This window comes from Mastomys coucha, unplaced genomic scaffold (assembly GCF_008632895.1).
Source record: "Mastomys coucha isolate ucsf_1 unplaced genomic scaffold, UCSF_Mcou_1 pScaffold18, whole genome shotgun sequence".
NCBI lineage: Eukaryota > Metazoa > Chordata > Mammalia > Rodentia > Muridae > Mastomys > Mastomys coucha.
In genome coordinates, this window is record NW_022196900.1 from 95,213,351 (window position 1) to 95,232,190 (window position 18,840).

At 53.1% G+C, this 18,840-nt stretch overlaps 2 protein-coding genes across 3 annotated transcripts in view; one reads left to right on the top strand and one right to left on the bottom strand.

Annotated features, from left to right (window-relative positions):
• The window catches only part of Pla2g2c (phospholipase A2 group IIC), a 21,300-nt gene extending 16,348 nt beyond the window's left edge, over positions 1-4,952 (top strand). For both annotated transcript variants that reach the window (XM_031379214.1, XM_031379213.1), the window contains exon 6: positions 1,623-4,952. In XM_031379214.1, coding sequence (XP_031235074.1) covers positions 1,623-1,786 — 164 coding nt within the window. In that variant the 3' untranslated portion in view covers positions 1,787-4,952. The remainder of the gene's footprint in view (positions 1-1,622) is intronic.
• Positions 4,953-10,677: 5,725 nt separating this feature from the next.
• Positions 10,678-18,082, bottom strand: Pla2g2f (phospholipase A2 group IIF). The gene is made up of 5 exons (XM_031379215.1): positions 17,824-18,082; positions 17,168-17,220; positions 14,583-14,727; positions 13,706-13,815; positions 10,678-12,536 (listed from the first exon to the last, which is right to left on the bottom strand). Exons 1-5 carry the CDS (start codon positions 17,934-17,936, stop codon positions 12,325-12,327), a joined length of 633 nt encoding a protein of 210 aa, XP_031235075.1. The 5' UTR covers positions 17,937-18,082; the 3' UTR covers positions 10,678-12,324.
• Positions 18,083-18,840: the final 758 nt, after the last annotated feature.

The window sequence follows — 18,840 nt, forward strand, 5'->3', positions numbered from 1 at the left end:
CTGCTCATATGCATAATCCAAGAAGAAGGATGAGTGGGGGAAAGGAATAAGCGCTAAATAGGAGAAGAGAGGAGACTGAGCAAGCGGGGAGCACACTGGGAGAACACCTTGCTTCAGGGTTAGGATTTCCTGGGTGATAGCACCAGGTCCCCAGAGGCTTTCATTCAGGCAGCCCACACCTCCCGTGGCCTTGGCAGCATAGAGGTATGCTGTGGACAGGGAGGAATGGGGCTAAGATGGGGGAGAGCCCTAGGGGGGGCTGGGACTTGATGGATCTGGGCAGACATTCACAAATGGAGAAGGGGATGTGAGAGCAGGAGAAGCTCCATGTCCTTGGCACCTTCCTGAGGGAACATGGTGAAGGGCAGCTGAGGCGTGGGGTGGTGGTGTCTGCCCTAGACATCACATCTCCAGACAGGAGTGGGTGGACAGCCCCAGTGGGATTGTGGGCTGGCAGGGAGGAAAGACAGCAGAGAGACAGACTACTCTGGTCCAGCAGACAGAGGGTACCGCTGCCAGTGCAGTCGATCCAAGGCATACACTACATCTGTGAGCAGCAGCCACTGGGACCTGCATCCTGGCGGGGGCCTTACTGTGCTGTTCAATTTTTGAACACGGTTAACATTACTTTATCCAAAGGAGACTTTCAGATTAACCAGCTGCAGAATACAAGCCCTGGGTCTGGCAGCCTCCTTCCTCACTCAGAGAGCAGACTTGGGTGGAGTTGTATAGAAAGGAGTTGTCTTTGAGACCCAAGTATGCACTCATGTATGCACATGTAAACACACAAGCAAAGCTTGAGACCTGTGACTACTCAACATAAGGCCCCAATCTACCTGTCCTTCAGCTCAGACCAGAGTTCAAAGTCCTCGGGGCTTCATTTGATTTTTTGCTGAAGCAGGGAAACCATAGCATGGCTTTAAACAAGAGAGTGGAAGCGATTCTGGTGACATTTTGAGGCTTGTTTGTTCCCTCTTGTTAAGGAGGAAGAACTGATGTGACAGTGTGTGTGTTTGTGTGTATGTGTGTATGTGTGTGGGGGGGGGTAGGAATGTGGGTGTGGCCAGGATGATGGACAAAAGAGAACAGAGCATAAAGTGGTTTAAACATGGGACTAGCCGGCACGTTGGAAACGGAGTCAAAGAAGGAGAGGGCTCCTAGAGAGCTGCTAGGGCCCGCTGGGGTCATTCCTAAGGGTGGAGAGGTACAGGTCTGGTGGCCATGGAACATATGTTCAGGGTAGCTTTGAACGTCTGCAGTTGGAGACTGCACCTGGGTTGTAGAGCCGATGTCTGGAATAGGACATGGGTCTTGGGGGCTGAGGGGTTGAGTTCTGCCTGTTGCCTTGGCCCAGGTGCTGCCTAGTGCAGTAACTCACCCGCCAACATGCAGCTCCTCCTTTGCATCCCATTTACCCCCTCCTAGGTTTCTGTTCCTTGGGTAGGTATAGGATGCCATTGGGGAAGGACTGTGAACAAAGACAGAGCACCCCCACACTCCTTCCCTTCTTGCCCTCCACCCTTGGCCCCTGTAGTTCCTCCTTGGCCCCAGCCCTGCCCCCACCTTAAACCCGGCTGTGGGATGGGCCACAAGCCCCACAGTGACGCTATGTGTCTCCACAGGTGGATGCACTGTGGGCGGCAGCTGCTTCTGCGGACAGAAGGCCTGTGAGTGTGATAAACAGTCTGTGTACTGCTTCAAGGAGAACCTGGCCACCTATGAGAAAGCCTTCAAGCAGCTCTTCCCCACCAGGCCCCAGTGTGGCAGGGACAAACGCCAGTGCTAGGAAGGCCACCATAGTCCCTCTGTCGCCTGAGCCTGCGTCTGCGCCTGCGTCACCTGCTCTAGTCCCAGGCCCTTCTGAAAAGCTTTGCTCTCTGGGGACTGTCTTCTCAGTCATTAGGGGACTGGAGGTGGAGAATTCCTGCCCTGGAAACAAACCATGGGTATCTTGCATTTAATTGATACATTCCGGCAGTGGGACGCAAGGACACACGGAAGCAGGGGTGGGGGGCATCCTGCCATCACAGCATTTGAGAGGTGGAGGCAGGAGAGGCAGGAGGCCAGGGGCAGCCTCCATTATCCGGTAAGTTCAAGGCTAGCCTGAGCTACCTGAGACCCTGCCTCAAAAAAAGTTAAAAAAAAAATTAAAGGAAAAGAAAACAGAGGGACACAGGGATTGGGTTGAAAGGTGCTCTCAAACTCCTTTCCCCAGAAGAGCAGAGAGTCCCAGGATCCAGTCTAAACTCCCCTATGCCCTCCATCCTGGTCAGCACGTGAGTCTGACTGAGGAACCAAGTCGTCCACCCAGATCTGGCTGGGAACTAAGCAGGTATCCTAGAAAATACAGCCCCAGGAGCCGTGCCTGGAGTCTAGTCTTCATTTGCTCCAGGTCTGACCTCTGTAAACCCTACAGCAGGACGCAGGCTGTTCCCCTGTCTCAGGAGGTGGGGCACTGTCAGAACAGTGGTGTGCACCAGTGCCACAAAGATGTCACAGTTAAGATGGCATCGAGAAATGGAAAGAGGGCCTTTGGTTCAGTGAGTCCAAGGCACCCCAAATCCTCACCACGATTTAGAAGCCTGTGGTCCTGTAAGGCTTAAATCTAGTAAAGGAGGAAGGTCTAATTGGACTGGCGTCTGGAGTTGATGGTGCCAGGCTGATGTGGTGGGTGGCAGACATGGCTGTGACCATGCTTGCCTCTCTGCATGGTGACACTTGCCTTTCGTGCCCTAGTGCTCAGCACATCTCAGAAGAGCAGAGTCTGTTTCATCCCTTGAATCCGAGACTCTGCTTGCTAATGGAGCAAAAGCAGACGGAGGTCCAAAATGCAGGCTTCAGCCTCTGAGGTCCAGGTCTGTTGTCAAGACCCCTGCATCCACCAGGAGGAGGCCTGGGCTCAGCCTCCTGGACGATGAGAGCTTGCTGGGTGAATGAACATCAGCACCAGCAGATCACCAGGCTCAGAGACTTCACAAGCATGAAAGAGCCCAGCCGAGCCCAGGCTGAGCTGAAGCATGAGCCTCATACAGGAAGCTGCGTTTTCCTCATACTGCGTTTTTGGGATGCTTCAGGGTGGCTGATTACACAGCTGTTGGGTTCAGAGTGGAAGCCAAGAACACTCACTTCAGATTCGGAAGCCTAAAATGGAAGCTTTGTTTTCTGAGCGCTGAGCACCAGTTCAGGATCTGAACTGTGTCCCTGAAGGGAGAGTGTACAACATTTTTATAGGATGGGAACACAAAGTGAGGGCAGTGGGGTGGGCTGCTTCACTGACTGATCATATTTTGACGTAAGAGGTTAAGCAAGGAAGTTAACACTGGTGACTGGGCATTAACCGGGTCAGGTTCCTTGAGTCACCCTTGGTAGTCAGGTCCCCTCCTGCACTCTGGCTCGGAATTTAGAATGATAAAGGAACAAAGGACTGGGCAAGCTGCACGTAGTCAATTAAGTCAAGACAGGCAGCGCATCACTTGTGTGCCTTAGTTTAGATAACAGAATTGCAGCATCTTCCTTCCCCCTCACATCCCTCACTGGTTAACAGACAAACAGGAAACACTTGAAGAGGCAGGACAGGAGCTAGGCTCTGGGGCCTGGGAACATGAACTCAGTTTTGTTCTTGCCAGCAAGGTGGAACTCGTTCCTGAGATGGCTGGCCTCAGGAACCGGCCTCCTATCAAGCTGCTGATGCTGGTCTCTATTCACCGATATTGCTGGGTTCTCAGCTCTTTGGCAAGACTTGGAGGCCATGGGAATGCAGTCCTTTGCCCTGTCCCCTCCCCCCAGGAGGTATTGGGGAAAATGGTTGGATTTGTGTAGTGGTAGAGAACACATGGGGCTCCCTTCTCGTAGTAGGTCAGCCACCATCTGTGTATTGAGCCCACACTGTGTGCCATGTGCAGTGCTAAGCAGCAGGGATTCGGAGATTTAATGAAACACACATAGACTAAAAGTCTAAGAATTTTGAATCCCAGGGAGGATGCTGAGAGCCTTGGCAGCTTCTACCAGTGCCAGAGGCTAAACCCCGAACTGAGAAAACCATGAGAAAACCAAGTGCATGGGAACAGCAGGACTGAGGGCCTGGGAGTTAGGGCCCTGAGCTCTATTCAGCTCAAACCACATAGTCATCTTTCTTCCCCAGCCTATTGATGCACAGCAAGTAGACAAGGGGACGGGGTGGGGCCCAGGGAGGCAGGAATCTGAGACCTAGGGATACCAGGGCGCTCAGGCATACCGATGTGGCTAGGTTAAGCTAGAGCATGTCAGAGACTGGTTCCAACCTGGAAAGATGTCTGAGTGACAGCTGTGGTGGAAGAGGAGGAGCCAGGATGATAGCATGGAGGGCTGGGTTCCTATGTGAGATGCAGGTCTCTTCTGCCACTGTGGTCAGCGTCTACACTGGAAATAGACGGATACGTTATGCAGGGTGGTGTGGCTCCCAGTCAGCGTTGTGCTGGGAATCAGGGCTGTAAAAGGACATATTGGTGCTTACAGGAAATCATCGATTTCTTGGAAGGGCAGTCATTCATCTATACCAGGGACCGACTTTATGCCAGCCCTCTGGTGAGGGTAGAGAAGTGGAAATTCTGTCCACTCCAAGGAGCAGTCAGACTGGGGAGGAAAGACACAAGGACCAAAGAGCTTGGGAGATGCTGAGGTAGGCGTCTGCTTAGGGAGCAATGACCACTGTCTGGGAAGAAGGCTGCTTCAAGGAATGCAGGGACAGGGTGGACTAACATCTTGTCTGAGACCCTAGAGAAGAGAAGGAGTTGGGAGGGCTGAGTGTGCCCCACCCCCACACCAGGTAGATGCATTTTACGGAGGTCAGATTCTTCTCGAATCCATCATCCCACCTTCAAGCTGCTGGCACGGCCTTGCCCGCACAGCCGATTCTGTATTTATAAAATACTCTAGCGAAATGATTACATGCAAATAAAATACAAGAGGAAAAATCTAGACCCAGCCTCCTGGTTTGTGCTCCTCACCGTTCCCTCCCACGCAGGGCCTAGTCAACAGGATACCTGGTCCACTCTTCCCCAACCTTGCGGTGATTGGTTCCCCTGCAGCCAAAGGGGAACCAATCTATACTAACACGTGACCTATCTATACTACTAGCCCCGCCTCGGCTTCCCTCCAGCGTTTTCTCCCTCTCCCACTGGACCATGACCCATCCATCTTTTATATTCTTTGCCTCCATTAGAGCAGAAGAAGTTCACGTGAGCGACGATTCTGTTCCCCTTGTCATCACTGATGTGTATGCGAAGCTGGGTGGAGGGAGGGGGGGCATCCAGAGTGGCTGGTGAGACAGCATGCGCTTAAAAAGCACTTGCAGGGGACCTGTTTCTGGTTCTAGCATTCTTATGGCAGCTCACCACCATCAGTAGCTTCAGTTCCAGGGGATCCAGCACCACCACCTTCTGCCCATCAGCATCAGGTATGGTGATGGTCCATATACACACAGACGAGAACGTGCGAGCGCGCGTGCGAGAACATTGGAATGTGAAAGAGTTTGCAAGTAGTTCTGAAGTGGGTATGGAAGGAGGTGGTGTTTTGAGGGTGTTAACAGAGATCTTTGTCCGGTCAAATCCAGGAGAGCTTACGCTCAGTGAAGAGACTGATCTTGGTCCTGGGAGCCGCGTGTCTGAGAGGTTGGGAGCTCCCATGCTCTCCGCCTCAGTGCCCCTGGGCAGTCCAACTTTCTGGGCCCTGGGTTCCTCTTAAGCAAAGTGGGCACCTGGGACCATGATGGCATTCGTGCCCCATGGAGGAGGGGACTCCATGTGGCACAGCAGTTAGAGTCACATACAGGCTCCAGACACAGATGGGGTTTTTACCCTCTGTTGTACTTCTGTTGTAGGTCTGCTTGAAGCTACCAGATATCACAGCGGTAGAATAGGCTTTCCATAGAGGGTGGGACCCCGGAAGAGCTGTCTATCTTTCTTTGAGGTCTGATTGTATGCATGGGAGCTGAGGCTAACGTGCCATCCCTAGCTTCTCTCCAGGATATCTGTGAGTCTGGGAAGGAGATGGCACAGAAGATGGCTGCAGGTCATTGGGGGACCAGCCAGCTGACAAGCAGCGGCACTGTGGATCCCCGAGCACTTGCTGGTGGCTCAAATGGCAAAGAGATGTGGTTCGGGCCCCTCAAGAGCACAGTGTGGGAGCAAGAGATATGACCCCAGGCCCTGCTGCTGGCACAGGTTGCCCCTGAGTGCTGATCTAGTGCAGAACAACAACTCCTGACCCATCTCAAGGCAGATGCTGACCCACTCCCTGGTCTCCATCACCTTGCTGGGATGCTGCCCAACAGCTTGAACCTGACAAGGTCTAGGAGCTCACTTCCTCAGGCTGGGCCCAGAACTGAAGAAATAGAACTGGGAAGGGGAGAGCTCAGAGGTCACTCTGGACTTCAATGCTGCCCTGTGGGAAGCCTTGTGCCTGGTTTTGGCTGTACCCAAGGGACACGAATTGGTGGCCAGGAGAGAGAGGCTGGAATGAGGGGACCTCCCCCAGCCTCCTCCTCTTCCAGTTGCCCCACTGTGGTCAGTAACTGGTGTTTGTGTAACCCCGTGTGCTTGCTTTTTCCTGCACGGTCTTACTGAGCGCTGGAGAGATCCCGGGAACCAGTTACTCATTGTCGTATCACTGGTGGAAGTGAAGGCTGGTGTCTGCAGAGCGACAGGAGGCAAGCCTGGTCTTCAGAGTTGAAATCTGGCTCACTCCCATGATGTCTACTTCCTTACAAACCATCTGGATTTGGAGCACCTAGGAGACACAGCTCCGAGTGCTCCTTTGAGGATGTTTCTGGGGTACTTTGACTGAGGAGATAAGACCAACTCTGAATATGGTAGACACCATTTCATGACTATGGACCCAGACTGAATAAAAAGAGGTAAAGGGGAAAGCTAGTTGGTCACTAGCTTTCTTCCATCTCCCTCCTTTCCCTCCCTCCCTCCTTCATCCTCCCTCTTCCCTCCTTCTCTCTTCCTCTTCCCTCCTCTTTCCTCCCTCCTCCCTGACTGTAGGCCAATATACACAGCTTCCACAAGCTCTGGCTCCCATGCCTCCTCCATCATCATGGATTGTGTATGCCCTCAAGCAAATCCTTAAGAGCCCCCCAAACAAGCCCTTCCTTTGTTAAGTAGCTTTTGCCAGGAACTCTGCCAAAATTAACTAAGACGCATCTCACCCCCTTTACAGGAGAGCGCTATTAAATCCGAAGCGCTCTGAGGACACGTCTCATCCCCTTTACAGAAGAGGGCTATTAAATCCAAAACACTCTGAGGTTATGGCTCAATGGAGTCAGGCGGCAATTCTTGGGGGACAATGAATAACTTATGTGGCCTCTCTGGGTGTTAGCCTCCTCATTTATAAAGGAAACGGCGAAGAGTTCCCAGCTCAGGCGGCTGCCAGGCAGGAGAGAGAAGGCAGCTTGGGACGCAGTGTGCACCTAGTAGGTGCTCAGTAAATCCTTGACTGATGTCCTGGGACTGACTCCTGCTCGGTGGGCTGCTCTCGCATGGTGACCCTTACAGGGAGGTCTGGTTTGGTTTTGCCAGGATCCTATCTCTGAATCTAGGAAGCGTCCGTATGTCTCTCCAGAACCTGCTTGTCACAGTCGGTGGCATCAGCTGCTTGTTAGGAAGCCACAACTGGGGAGCCTGACAGCTGGTGTTGCTGTGCCAGCCTCCGGGGATGAAGGGCTGTGTTCACAGTCAAGGCTGGGCTGAGTCAATAGCTGTGCGCCAGCCCAGCACCTCCTGCATGCACACGGACGGAGCCCAGCTCAGTTCATTCAGCCCAGCCCAGCCCAGGGTGAAGGGGCCTGTGGGCTTGGGAAGTAGGTGGCCTCCCCTCCCCCTCCTCCTCACGCTCCCTCCAACTACACCTACCCCCTAAGCAGGACCAAACTGGCTCTCTAAACCACAGCATTGGCTCTGCTAGGTTGCTAGGTTTCTGTTTGTGGGGAAGGTCATGACCAGTCCATTTCTTCCTCCTCCTGCTCCTATTTGCCTACCTGACTTAAGGACCCTTGGGTGATCAACACCCAAGCCAGCGGCCCCATCACCAGCTCTGACACTTTCTCTCCTCCATGCCAGACCCTGTACCAGGGCATACATGTTCTTGACCTCAGTCAGACCTCTGCAGTGCACTCACCAGCAGCAGAGTGCAGAGGCTGAGAATGAGAGGGTGATGTGACTTGCCCAGGGCCATGTGGCCAGCCAGTGGCTGAACTGGGTACCACCTAGTCCACGGTCATTGCATGAACATCTGGTGGTTTTGAGAGGTAGTATTGGTGGCCATGACAAGATGGTTGAGGTAATATCCTTTTGCTCCAGGGGAATATTGGCTGCCTGGGGTGAGATCTGTCTATGGGGTAGGGACCCCATTGTGGTAGCAGAGGAGCCAATGTGGTGAATAATAATAGGAGATGTGACCTATACTGACCACCAGGTGTCACCCAAGTCCTAGAAAACAGTCATAAATCTGGCCTCAGTGGGAGAGGATGCTCCTAGCTGCCCAGAGACTTGATGTGCCAAGGGGAGGGGATATGAGGGGAGGGCACCTGTTCAGAGGAGAAGGGGAGGGGGAATGCTTGTGGGAGGGGGTGATCAGGAATGGGGCAGTGAGCAGGATATAAAGTAAATAAGTAAAAAAATAAATAAATTGGGCTGGTGAGATGGCTCAGCGGGTAAGAGCACTGACTGCTCTTCCAAAGGTCCTGAGTTCAGATCCCAGCAACCACATGGTGGCTCACAACCACCCGTAATGAGATCTGACGCCCTCTTCTGGTGCGTCTGAAGACAGCTACAGTGTATTACACCAGAGCGAATAAGGCCGGAGCAGGCAGGGCCATCCTGAGTTCAATTCCCAACAGCCACATGATGGCTCATGGCCATCTGTACAGCTACAGTGTACTCAGACACATAATAAATAAATAAATAAATAAATAAATAAATAAATAAATAAATCTTAAAAATAAATAAATAAATAAATTTAAACAAACAAAAAAAGCCCTAAGGGTCCCAAAGCCTGTGAAGGGGAAGGAGGAGAGACAGGAGCCAGCTGGAGAAGGACTGGATCAGAGGGAGCAAGGACAGCATTGTCCTCAAGCCTCAGCAGACAACTTCAGGGCTCAGAAAGGCTGAGCAGGAGTAACAAAGGAGAGACAGACCCATAGGAGCGAGGAGCACCCCTCAAGGTCCTGGTTTTCCTGCACTTCCTTTCACCCCAGCCTTACCCGAATGGCCTCTGGGGGCACACCTGGGACCCCCACAGACTTGGAACACCCTCATCTGTCCTGGCATACCACAGGGCACCGTGTGCGGAGGTTAAGGTCCCATCCCCCTTCCTCACTTGCCTGGCCTGGGCTCTCGGGGAATGTCTCGGAGGCCATTCCTGGGAGACACAGACGATACAGTCTGTCTTCTTCTAGAATCTCATAATGAGCTGGGTCTGCGAAGCAGAAAGGCTGCTTTACCGAGGACTGAGTCAGGGGACAGAAGCCATGTGTGTCCACCTCACCTCCTGAGGGAGCTTCCTCCCCCTATACCCTCAGGAACACCTCTGGTTTGGTTTGGTCTGCTTTACACATCCTACAGTTGGGAAAGAAAGAGCTTCAAGTGAGAAGCTGCCTCCATCAGACTGGCCTGTAGTGGTTCCTATGGGGCACTTTCTTGATTAGTGATTGACATGGGAGGGTCTAACCTCTGTGGGTGGGGCCATCCCTAGGCAGGGGTGGGTTGTATAGGAAAGAAAGCTGAGCAAGCCATAGGGAGCAACCCAGAGAGCTGCTTTCTTCTGTTTCCTGCCTCTGGTCCTGCTGAAAGCCCTACCCTGACTTCCTTCAGTGATCAACAGTGAAGGGGTATGTAAGGTGAATAAACCCAGGGCTCCCCCAGTTGCCTGTTGGTCATGATGTTTATCTCAGCAATAGAAATTAAACTGGGTCAAACACCCATGACTCTGGACACTGTACACATGGGGAAACAGACATGAAGACGTGAAGGAACCTGAATGGGAGAGGAGGCCGGGGCTGGGACCTAGATGGGTTTGCTCCATGGCTTCCTGTGGCTGCCCCACTTTCTCTGAGGCATCTGGCCTCAGAACTAGTACCAGGAGGACACTGATTTCCGGCCTCTCATTCAGCTCACTAAGATAGCTGCCATTTTCCTGGCCGCCCTATTAAGCTGTGACCTTTAAGCCAGAAGTTCCATCACAGAAGGGGCACAACCCCGAAAGAGGGTGGTGTCCGGACCTCAGCCACTCCCTGCTGCACATCAGTATGGAGGCACAAGGGAGGGGTAGTCGAATGCCGTTTTCATGATTGGGAACACAGCTGTGGCTTCGGAGACTTTGAGACAGTTGCTGAACTCTCTGGATCTCAGCTTGTCTTCACAAATGGGCAAGGTGGACCACTGAAGCATCCCACACAGGTTGTCATGATCGAGTGGTGGGTCCCTGTGCCCTTGCCCATGACCTGGGCATCACTTTCCTACCTTCTCAGCCTGTGGCTTTAGCCTCATGGGGCCATATCTCCCCACAAGCATAGGGATGAGGGAAAGATGGAGCCTGGCTAGCTGTGGGCATGTCAAGGAACCTGCCTTCCTTGGAACTAGATACCTAGGAGTGTGTCCCTATACCCACCCTGACCCTAAGAAGGATCCAGCAACGGCAGCCAAGATGGGAGGGCTTTTATTAGTCTGAGGAAGGGATGTTGTATTCTGTGGGGACAGGCGGAGGAGGACCGAGGTACAGGTGAGCTAGGTCCCACAACAGTAGAGTCTCGTTGTCCCAGTTTACTCTATAGGTGTATACTCATGGAGAAGCCTGCACGTCTGGGCACCCATCCCAGCTCCACCCGTGGCTTGGTGGGACCAGTGAGGCAGGGAAGAGGAGGGAGGCTTGTTGGCTGAGCTTCTGAGAGGGTAGATGAGGAAGATCACAAGGCTAGGGGAAGCTGGGTCAGTGCACATAGGTAACCACCGCGTCACATCACAACCAGCATGAAGCAAGCTTCAGAGTGGTCCCTCTGCACACAGTGACCCCTTCCTTCCAGGGCTGCCACTGTAGACACCACCATCTTCATAGACATCCTTCCCTGCCTCTACACCACCCAGCTCGGCTCTCTGTCCCCAGTGGCAATGTCCCATGCAGCCACACAAGCTACGCCTCCGGTGAATGCTTTCAGTATCCAGACAGGGCTGGCATCCATGGGTCCTCAGCGTTAGCATTGGACAAAGGCAGAAGACAGATAGGAGAAAGGGCTGACCCTGAGATGGAAGGAGAGGTAGGGGGCAGGGGGAGGTGCACCTGAAGAAACACGAGGCTGGGGACAGCAGAGGTGACCTGCCAGCAGGAACCCTCACCTCTGTCCATGATTCCCCAGTGCTATGGGGCCCAGTGCCCTCAGTTACTCTAACCCTAGCCAGTCACCATCTTTTCTCTTGCGATTCCCACTGACACGTCTGACAACTGACCTGGGCCTCATTACAACTTCCCTCCACCTCTTCCTTGCTCCTCTCCTTACTACCCCATTTCTTCTCCACCTGAGTTTTCCTCTCAGTCTCCTGAGTTGACCTTTCCTTCCACATTTTAACCCAGACCTTAATGTCTTCCCCAGCGACAGTCTGAACTGGCCTCTCCCTGCATAGAGAGAGAGTAAGCTCCCAGCAGCCCTGACTTGCCACTCTGAATGTGGGTGGAACAGTGAATGAGAGTACACACCACTTCTGTGCAGGAGTCAGAGGGGCAGGAAGAACTGTGGATGAGTGACCACCTCTGGCCAGTCCCTGTATGTGCAGCTACTATGTACATGGGGTCCCTGTGCCTTCGGAGCCTGCCCAGAGGCATTCTGGGTAACAGAGGTCAGGCTTTGGGTCTAGATGCATCCTGTTGGCTGGGGACCAGATGGGGTCACCCACTCTGTGAATGACACTCCAGAGAGCCACAGACTGAGAAGCAGCGATGACTATGTCAGCTTGTGGGACTCCAGGGCCCCGCTCCCCAGAACCCAGGCCTCAACCTGGCATTCTGCCTGCCTGGGATGTATTTCCAGGCCTGTGAAGGTTCTCAAAAGTTCTTGGAGTTGAGGGGGGCCATATCATTTCCTTTCATATTCAGGAGAGATCCCCAGATGCTTAGTGTGAGGCTGACAGAGTGATGCCACTGACAAGCCCTGGCCTTCTAGAACCTTCTAGTACTGAGCTCACTACAGGACTGGGATGGAGCCACAGGACAGTTCTGTGCCCTATCTGGCCCCACACATCAGATGTAGACCCCAGCCGGACACTCCACCATCTTTTCTCTCAGACCTCAGTTGGGCTAGGTTGAGATAGGGGGTGTTAGGAGACCTTGTCCACAGGTGACTTCCTCTGGGTATGGGTCGTAGATGCTGCAGTTAGGTGTGGGGCCCTGGCAGTAGACGTTGAGGTAGCCTCGGTATTTGTCCTTGTACGGGTGGTCCTTGAGGCACAGAGTCAGGTTCTTGTCACACTCGCACGTCTGCTTGTCACACTCCGTCTCATTGAGCTCAGCTGTCATGGAAAGGAGGTATGGGGTCTGGGTGATGCCAAGACAAGAGGGGAGGGAGGGAAGCTGACTCTGAGAACCCAGTGGCCTTTGGGATATGACTTCAAGCCAGAAGGTCTTGTGCCACCTTGACCCTTAGGGTGCCCTGCTCTGGCTCAGGCCTCTAGCACAGGATAAAACTGGAGAATGACTCCAGTCTAATGTGGCTGTTGTGTTGTTGGGACAACTGAGGCTACAAATGAGGGATAGGGGAGCTGGAGAAATGGCTCAGCAGTGAAGAGCACTAGCTGCTTTTGGAGAGAATCCACATTTTGTCCTTGGTCCCCGTGTCAAGTGGTTCACAATGGCCTGTAACTCTGATTACTGGGAGTCTGTCGCCCTCTGCTGGCTTCCGTGGGTACACGCACACACACAGTGCACATACAGACAGGCAGGCACACACAAATAAATACACATAAGTAAAAACCGAAAAAATTAAGAAGGAAAGGAGTAGGGCTGGAGAGATGGCTCAGCGGTTAAAGGCACTGACTGCTCTTCCAAAGGTCCTAAACTACATGGCTCACATCCGTAATGAGATCTAACGCCCTCTTCTGGTGTGTCTGAAGATAGCCACAGGGTACTTACATATAATAATAAATCTTTGGACCGGAGCGAGCTGGGCCAGAGCAAGCAGAGGTCCTGAGTTCAACTCCCAGCAACCACATGATGGCTCACGGCCATCTGTACAGTTACAGTGTACTCATACACATAAATAAATAAATCTTTAAAAAAGAAAACAACAACAAAAAGAAGGAAAGGGGTAACTCCACCCCTATCTGCCAGCACCTGCTCGCCCAGATCCCTCCCTTCAGTGGAAGAGTCAGGCGAGCCCCCTTTCCTAGGGATTGATTGGCAAGGGCCCAGTAACAAAAGGTCGTTTTTACCCAAATTCATGCAGCTTACTCTAATTCCTCATTTTATGCTAACACGAACTTGAAACCAACAGCTAACTTTTAGTGTCGGCGTGTCTCATTTGGGATAGTCTTATCCCAAAAAGACGTTTTCCATGGTCTACCTGAAATCCAATTTTAGTAGGGCATCCTGGGATTGTGTTAGGATTCCCCCCACCCCCCGCCCTGCCACTTTGGGGTGCCAAGGCCCCATTCCAAGCTACGGTGTCGGGGGAGGGACTCACTGCAGACAATCACGGTGTCATTCTCGATCCTGTGGTCATAGTGGTCCACATAGGGACGGCAGCCCTGGTCAAAGAGCTTCTGATAACAGCAGTCATGGGCATGGCAGCACCTGGCACGGGCAGAGGAAAGCAGACAGCTGTGGGTAGCTAACCTGTGTCCTACCCCCGCACCCAGCGAGACCTCAGACCAGATCGCTTTAGTCCCTGCGATCAGTCCATCAGTCCGTAAGACTACAGTCTGGGCAAGAGGGGGGCGGAGTTATATGCCCAAGGTCACACAGTGAGGCAGAGCTGCCATTGCATCCTGGATTCTTGTCCTTGATCCTCTTTGTTCAGGGCTCTAGGACCAGAGTGGAGCTGCAAGGGGAGTCAGGTGCCCCAGCAACCCAGTCAGGGAGGGAGGGTAAGAAGGACAGACAGATGCCATGGCTTTCCAACCCAGGCCTGATTGTGCTGGATGGCCAGGGAGGGGATCATGTAAGGGTGGGGCCAACAGAGCAGTTAACCCCGCCTCTTTTCAAAGAAGGCAGCTGACTACCAGTCCCCTGTGGCACCAGACTTGGTGCTGGCCACTGCTAGGGGAGTGGGAGCAGAACCCATGGCCTCCTCCAGGGTCTCTCAGTCTGAGGGAGGAAGAGCAGTCTAATGGGAGCCAGTTCCAGGATGTCCCTCATCACTGGGGAGCCTCAGCCAGGAGACTGACCGGCACCTCCTTGTCTGGGGGAGGACATAAAATGCCACTCCTTCCTCGGGCAAGACGGTTGAAATATGGGCAGCAAAAGCCTCTCAAATATCAATGATGGAGCTCTCGCCCTTCCTCCTCAACCTGCCTGTCAGTCACTCCCATCTCTCACCACAGGAGGCCTCCAGAACCTACCAGTCTACCTCATCCATGGGGTGGCCGCGTCCCCCGAGCCCGCAGTAGCAGCCGTAGCCCACAAAGGACAGGATGGAGTTTCTGTGTGTGACGGCCTCCACCATGGACTTCAGGTTCAGCAGGCTGCAGTGGGCCATGGATACCACTGCAAGAAGGGTGAGAGAGTAAGGTCTAGCCTGGGAGCTCCTCAGAGCCAAGACTAGCCCGGGAGCTCTTCGGAGCCAAGACTCGAGTGAGACAGGCAAGGGCAGGAGGGATGGGAGGGCAAGAAACATACCTAATCCTGTAGGCTAGGGTGTTTGTTACTCAGCCTAACCCAGAGGACCATATATGGTTCATGTTAGCTGCAGGCCAGGCAGTGTCCTAAGCCCTTGCAATTGCTAACTCCTCGTGTTCTTACCGTAACTCTAGACAGAGTTGTTATCACTTCTTTACAGATAAGCAAATTGAGACTGGAACCCTGAGTAACTTGCCTAGGGTCACGCTGTCAGGCGTTGTAAGAGAACCCGGACTCAGGGTTCCTCTGCCACACCCTCTGCCTCACCTGCATGGCTTCTGATGGAGCCACTTCCTGATAAACACAGAGTAATGTAAAAATACTAAAGGTCAGAATCACATTTCAGCTGGGGTTGAAGGCACACATTCCGCCTACTCAGGAAATAGTCTGAGGCAGGAGGATCGAAGCACGCAAGGGCTGCCTGGGCTATAGATTGGGTTCAAGACCAGCCTGGGCCACTTAATGAGATCAGAGACCACTCCCCCAAGAGGTCATTCTGAATGTCTGGTTCACTAGCGAGGGTCACAAAGGACGCATACTGTCATGAGTTACAGGGATTTGATTCTTTGCACTCTCTTTATGACCTCTGTCTGGTGTCTCTGTGGCTCAAGGGGAGCCAGGGTCCCTGCTAGCACTCCTGGAGTAGGTGTGTCTCAGCACAGTGCACGCACAGAGGAAGCAAAGCAAAGTCACTTCTGCCACCAGCAACATCAGCTTCCAGGCAGCCGTTTCTCTGTCACTGTCAACGGCTTCCTTCTCTTGTGCGCCCCTGTAGGGTGTGGCTCCCACAGAGCTATCTATTCTGAGGCAGTGTAGCCAGCCTGGGTCTTGCACTCCCTACCTGGGTGAAGCCACTCACCTCCTACCCCCAACACACACCCACACCAGCAGGAGGGGGTTCTTATCCCCATTTGCAGGATGAGAAAACGAAGGCTCAAAGAGTAAAAAGGCTTGCTCAAGTGGCACAGGCTAAGCCAAAAGGTGTGGAGCCTGTGCTCATGCAACTTCCACCCTGGCCTGCTCCAGTTGCACCTGGAGTTAGGTACCCAGCTCAGTACCTGCCCCCTTGCCCACCTCATATCCTCCAACTTCACGGACAAGGAAACACTCTGAGAGGTAGGAAGTCCAGGATCAGAAAGCTGGAGGCCGGGATGGACCCCAGTGGGCCTTGGGGTGCCTGGTTGCCTCTGTGAGCCCTGGCTGTCTCCTCCCCTGACTTGGAAGTGCTATCTCCTATTGGAGCAGGCATCTTACCCTGGGGTAGGGTATATACAGCACCAGGCTCCTGGCCGCCAACTGTCAGCTCTCACAGGGTGAGAGTAAGAAACATATATGATTATGCAAAGGATAGACACGCTCTCTTACACTTCCCACTTCACATATGCACACACACACACACACACAAAAGCAAGCACACGCACGCACACACGCACGCTTGCTGTACCTCACAAAGCTACCTCATATGGCACTCAGGAGAATCGGTTTACCCAGAACTAAGACCATGTTCACAGGCAGAAGAAATAGCTCATGTTTAGTCTTCTGGGATGCAGTGGTTTGGGAGAGACATGAGGGGTTGTTTTCTAAATGACAGGTCATTTGTCCGACTACATCAGCCTTTTCTCATGTCTACCCATCATTGAGGATGCAAGGTCGGGTCAGGCTTGTGTTAGGAGCCTCACACAGCCATGCTTCTGATCCAAGAAGCCCTGGGTATCAGCCCTAGGACAGAAGGAACACACACACACACACACACACATACACACACGTAGAGCTATGCCCCTCTCCATTGTCACGCACACTGTGGACACAGACATCACAATGAACATGGACATACACCGAGACGACAGCCGGCCGTGAGCCAAGTTTTACTGACGTGTGGGGCCTATAGACTTCGCGTATGCTCAGCCACACCTACACTCATGCACAGACATGCATCTAGCTGCGCACAAACTCATTAACTCCTGCCAGCACGGAAAGTCACTAATACATATGCTCGGGCCCACAATGATAGCAAACACTGCCAGTTTATGAGGCTTGCTCAGCTCTCCGCACCTGCCCAGCATAGCTCGTAAAAACAAAAAAAAGAGGAGGCTCCTGGCTTGTTTACTGGTGTCCAGAACTAAACAGCCCCCAGAGGACAGGGTGAAGCCTGATAGGGAAGTGGAGAGGCCCAGAGAGAGGAAGGGCCTGCTTTCCAGTGGTACAACACAGACACCCACAACATAGGCGTCCATGTTTCAAGGAAAAGGCTGAGGGGGTGAGGGTGGGGAGCCAGTAATCAGAAAGGTCTCTTGGGAGCCATGCTCACCACTGCCGGCCAGGACTGCGATGGCGAAGAATTTCTTCATGCCCAGGCTGGACCTGAGAGAGAGGAATAGCCGTCCTGAAGCCTCCTCTCCAGATGCCCGTAGCCTGTCTCACCCAGGGCCTCACCCATGCTTTCTCTTGCCCTAGTTACTGTCACCCAGCCCTGTGATCAGCACCTCCCCACCTGGCCCGTGTCTCCTGGGAGGAACACATCCCGGGAGTGACAGAGTCACCAGAACCAATTTCAACTCCAACTTTGAGCTCCAAGATGTTGTGGGAAGCCATTGTCCCACAAAAGGGCCAGCTCTCTTGAGTCCATACTCCAAGGAGTCCTCGGACCCTCATCATGGGGAACCCCACCTGGCAACTGGATCTTAAAACCTAAAACCAAGGGGCCCTCGGTCACTGGAGTCTAGTTCCAGCTCTGTAAATGCTGAGTGACCACAGGCAGATCTCTCAGCATCTCTGGGCTTCAAGAACAAAATGAAGTTAACTACATGGTCCCAAAGTCCTTCTAGCACTAGAACACAGGTGGCCGCCTCTGCTCAGCATGCAGAAACTCAGAGATCTCCTTCCTACAGACTCCAGGAGTAGACCCCTTACCCCTCCGCTGTCTCTCTGCATGGCATGGTCCACTCCAGGGCAGCAAACACCTACCTGGAGGTTTTAGAAGGAGAGGCCCTGAGGCTTGGACCCTTCTGTCCAGTGGAGTGTTTAACCAGCGCCTTCTTCCTGAACCCTTTGGGGTTGGCCTGTGCCCCATCTGCCATGTCTTGGATTTTGGGAGGCCAGCGACATAGAGCTTGAGAGATCCTTAATATGCCCAGAAGTGTCTGGAGAGCAGGCCCCAGCTTCACGCTGTCACGAACACTAACAGGATAGTGCTGGGGCAATATGCCCCTGGGCAGGAGGCAGATGACAGATGTCCTAGAAACGGCTGGCTCCACCTCCTCCCTCCCACTAATACAGCCCTTCCCACACCTCGCTGGTGAAATTCCCACCCCACATCAGCCTACCCACCCCCTTGGGCTTGGGAGTGGGGTGTATCGATCAAGAATTAGCCCCACCCCTTGCACCTGAAGCAAGAGCTGAGCTCTCTCCATCCCCACCTGGAAGATGGTAAGGAAAATGTTACCCAACAACACCTGTCTGAGGAAAAACAAGAGGTACTTTCTTCAAAGGACCTCCCTATAGGGAACCCCGCATTAGGGCCTTGCAGTGAGCACGTGAGATTGGACTCCCAAAAACAAGGCTAAGAGGGTTAAGTTCCCAGAGTGCGCAAGGGTCTGGATCCACGCACAGCAGAAACCCAGTTATGGTGTCACGTGCCTGTAATCCTGGCACCTGTGAGATGGAGTCAGGAGAAGCAAGAGTTCAAGTCCACCTTCATCTACATGGCAAGTTCTAGGTTACCCTGGCCAACATAAGACCATGCATGTCTCAAGGGAGCGAGGGTGGAGACGAACCAGAATGTTGCCTCAGTGGTTAAGAGCACACGCTGCTCTTGCAGAGGACCTGGGTTCAGTTCCCAGCACCCACATTGCAGCTCACAACTGTCTGCAACTCCAGCTTCATGGGATCCTGCGTCCTTAGGTACCAGGTATGCAAGTAGTCCAGGCATACACACATATACAGGCGCACGCGCACACATGTACACACACACACAACACATAC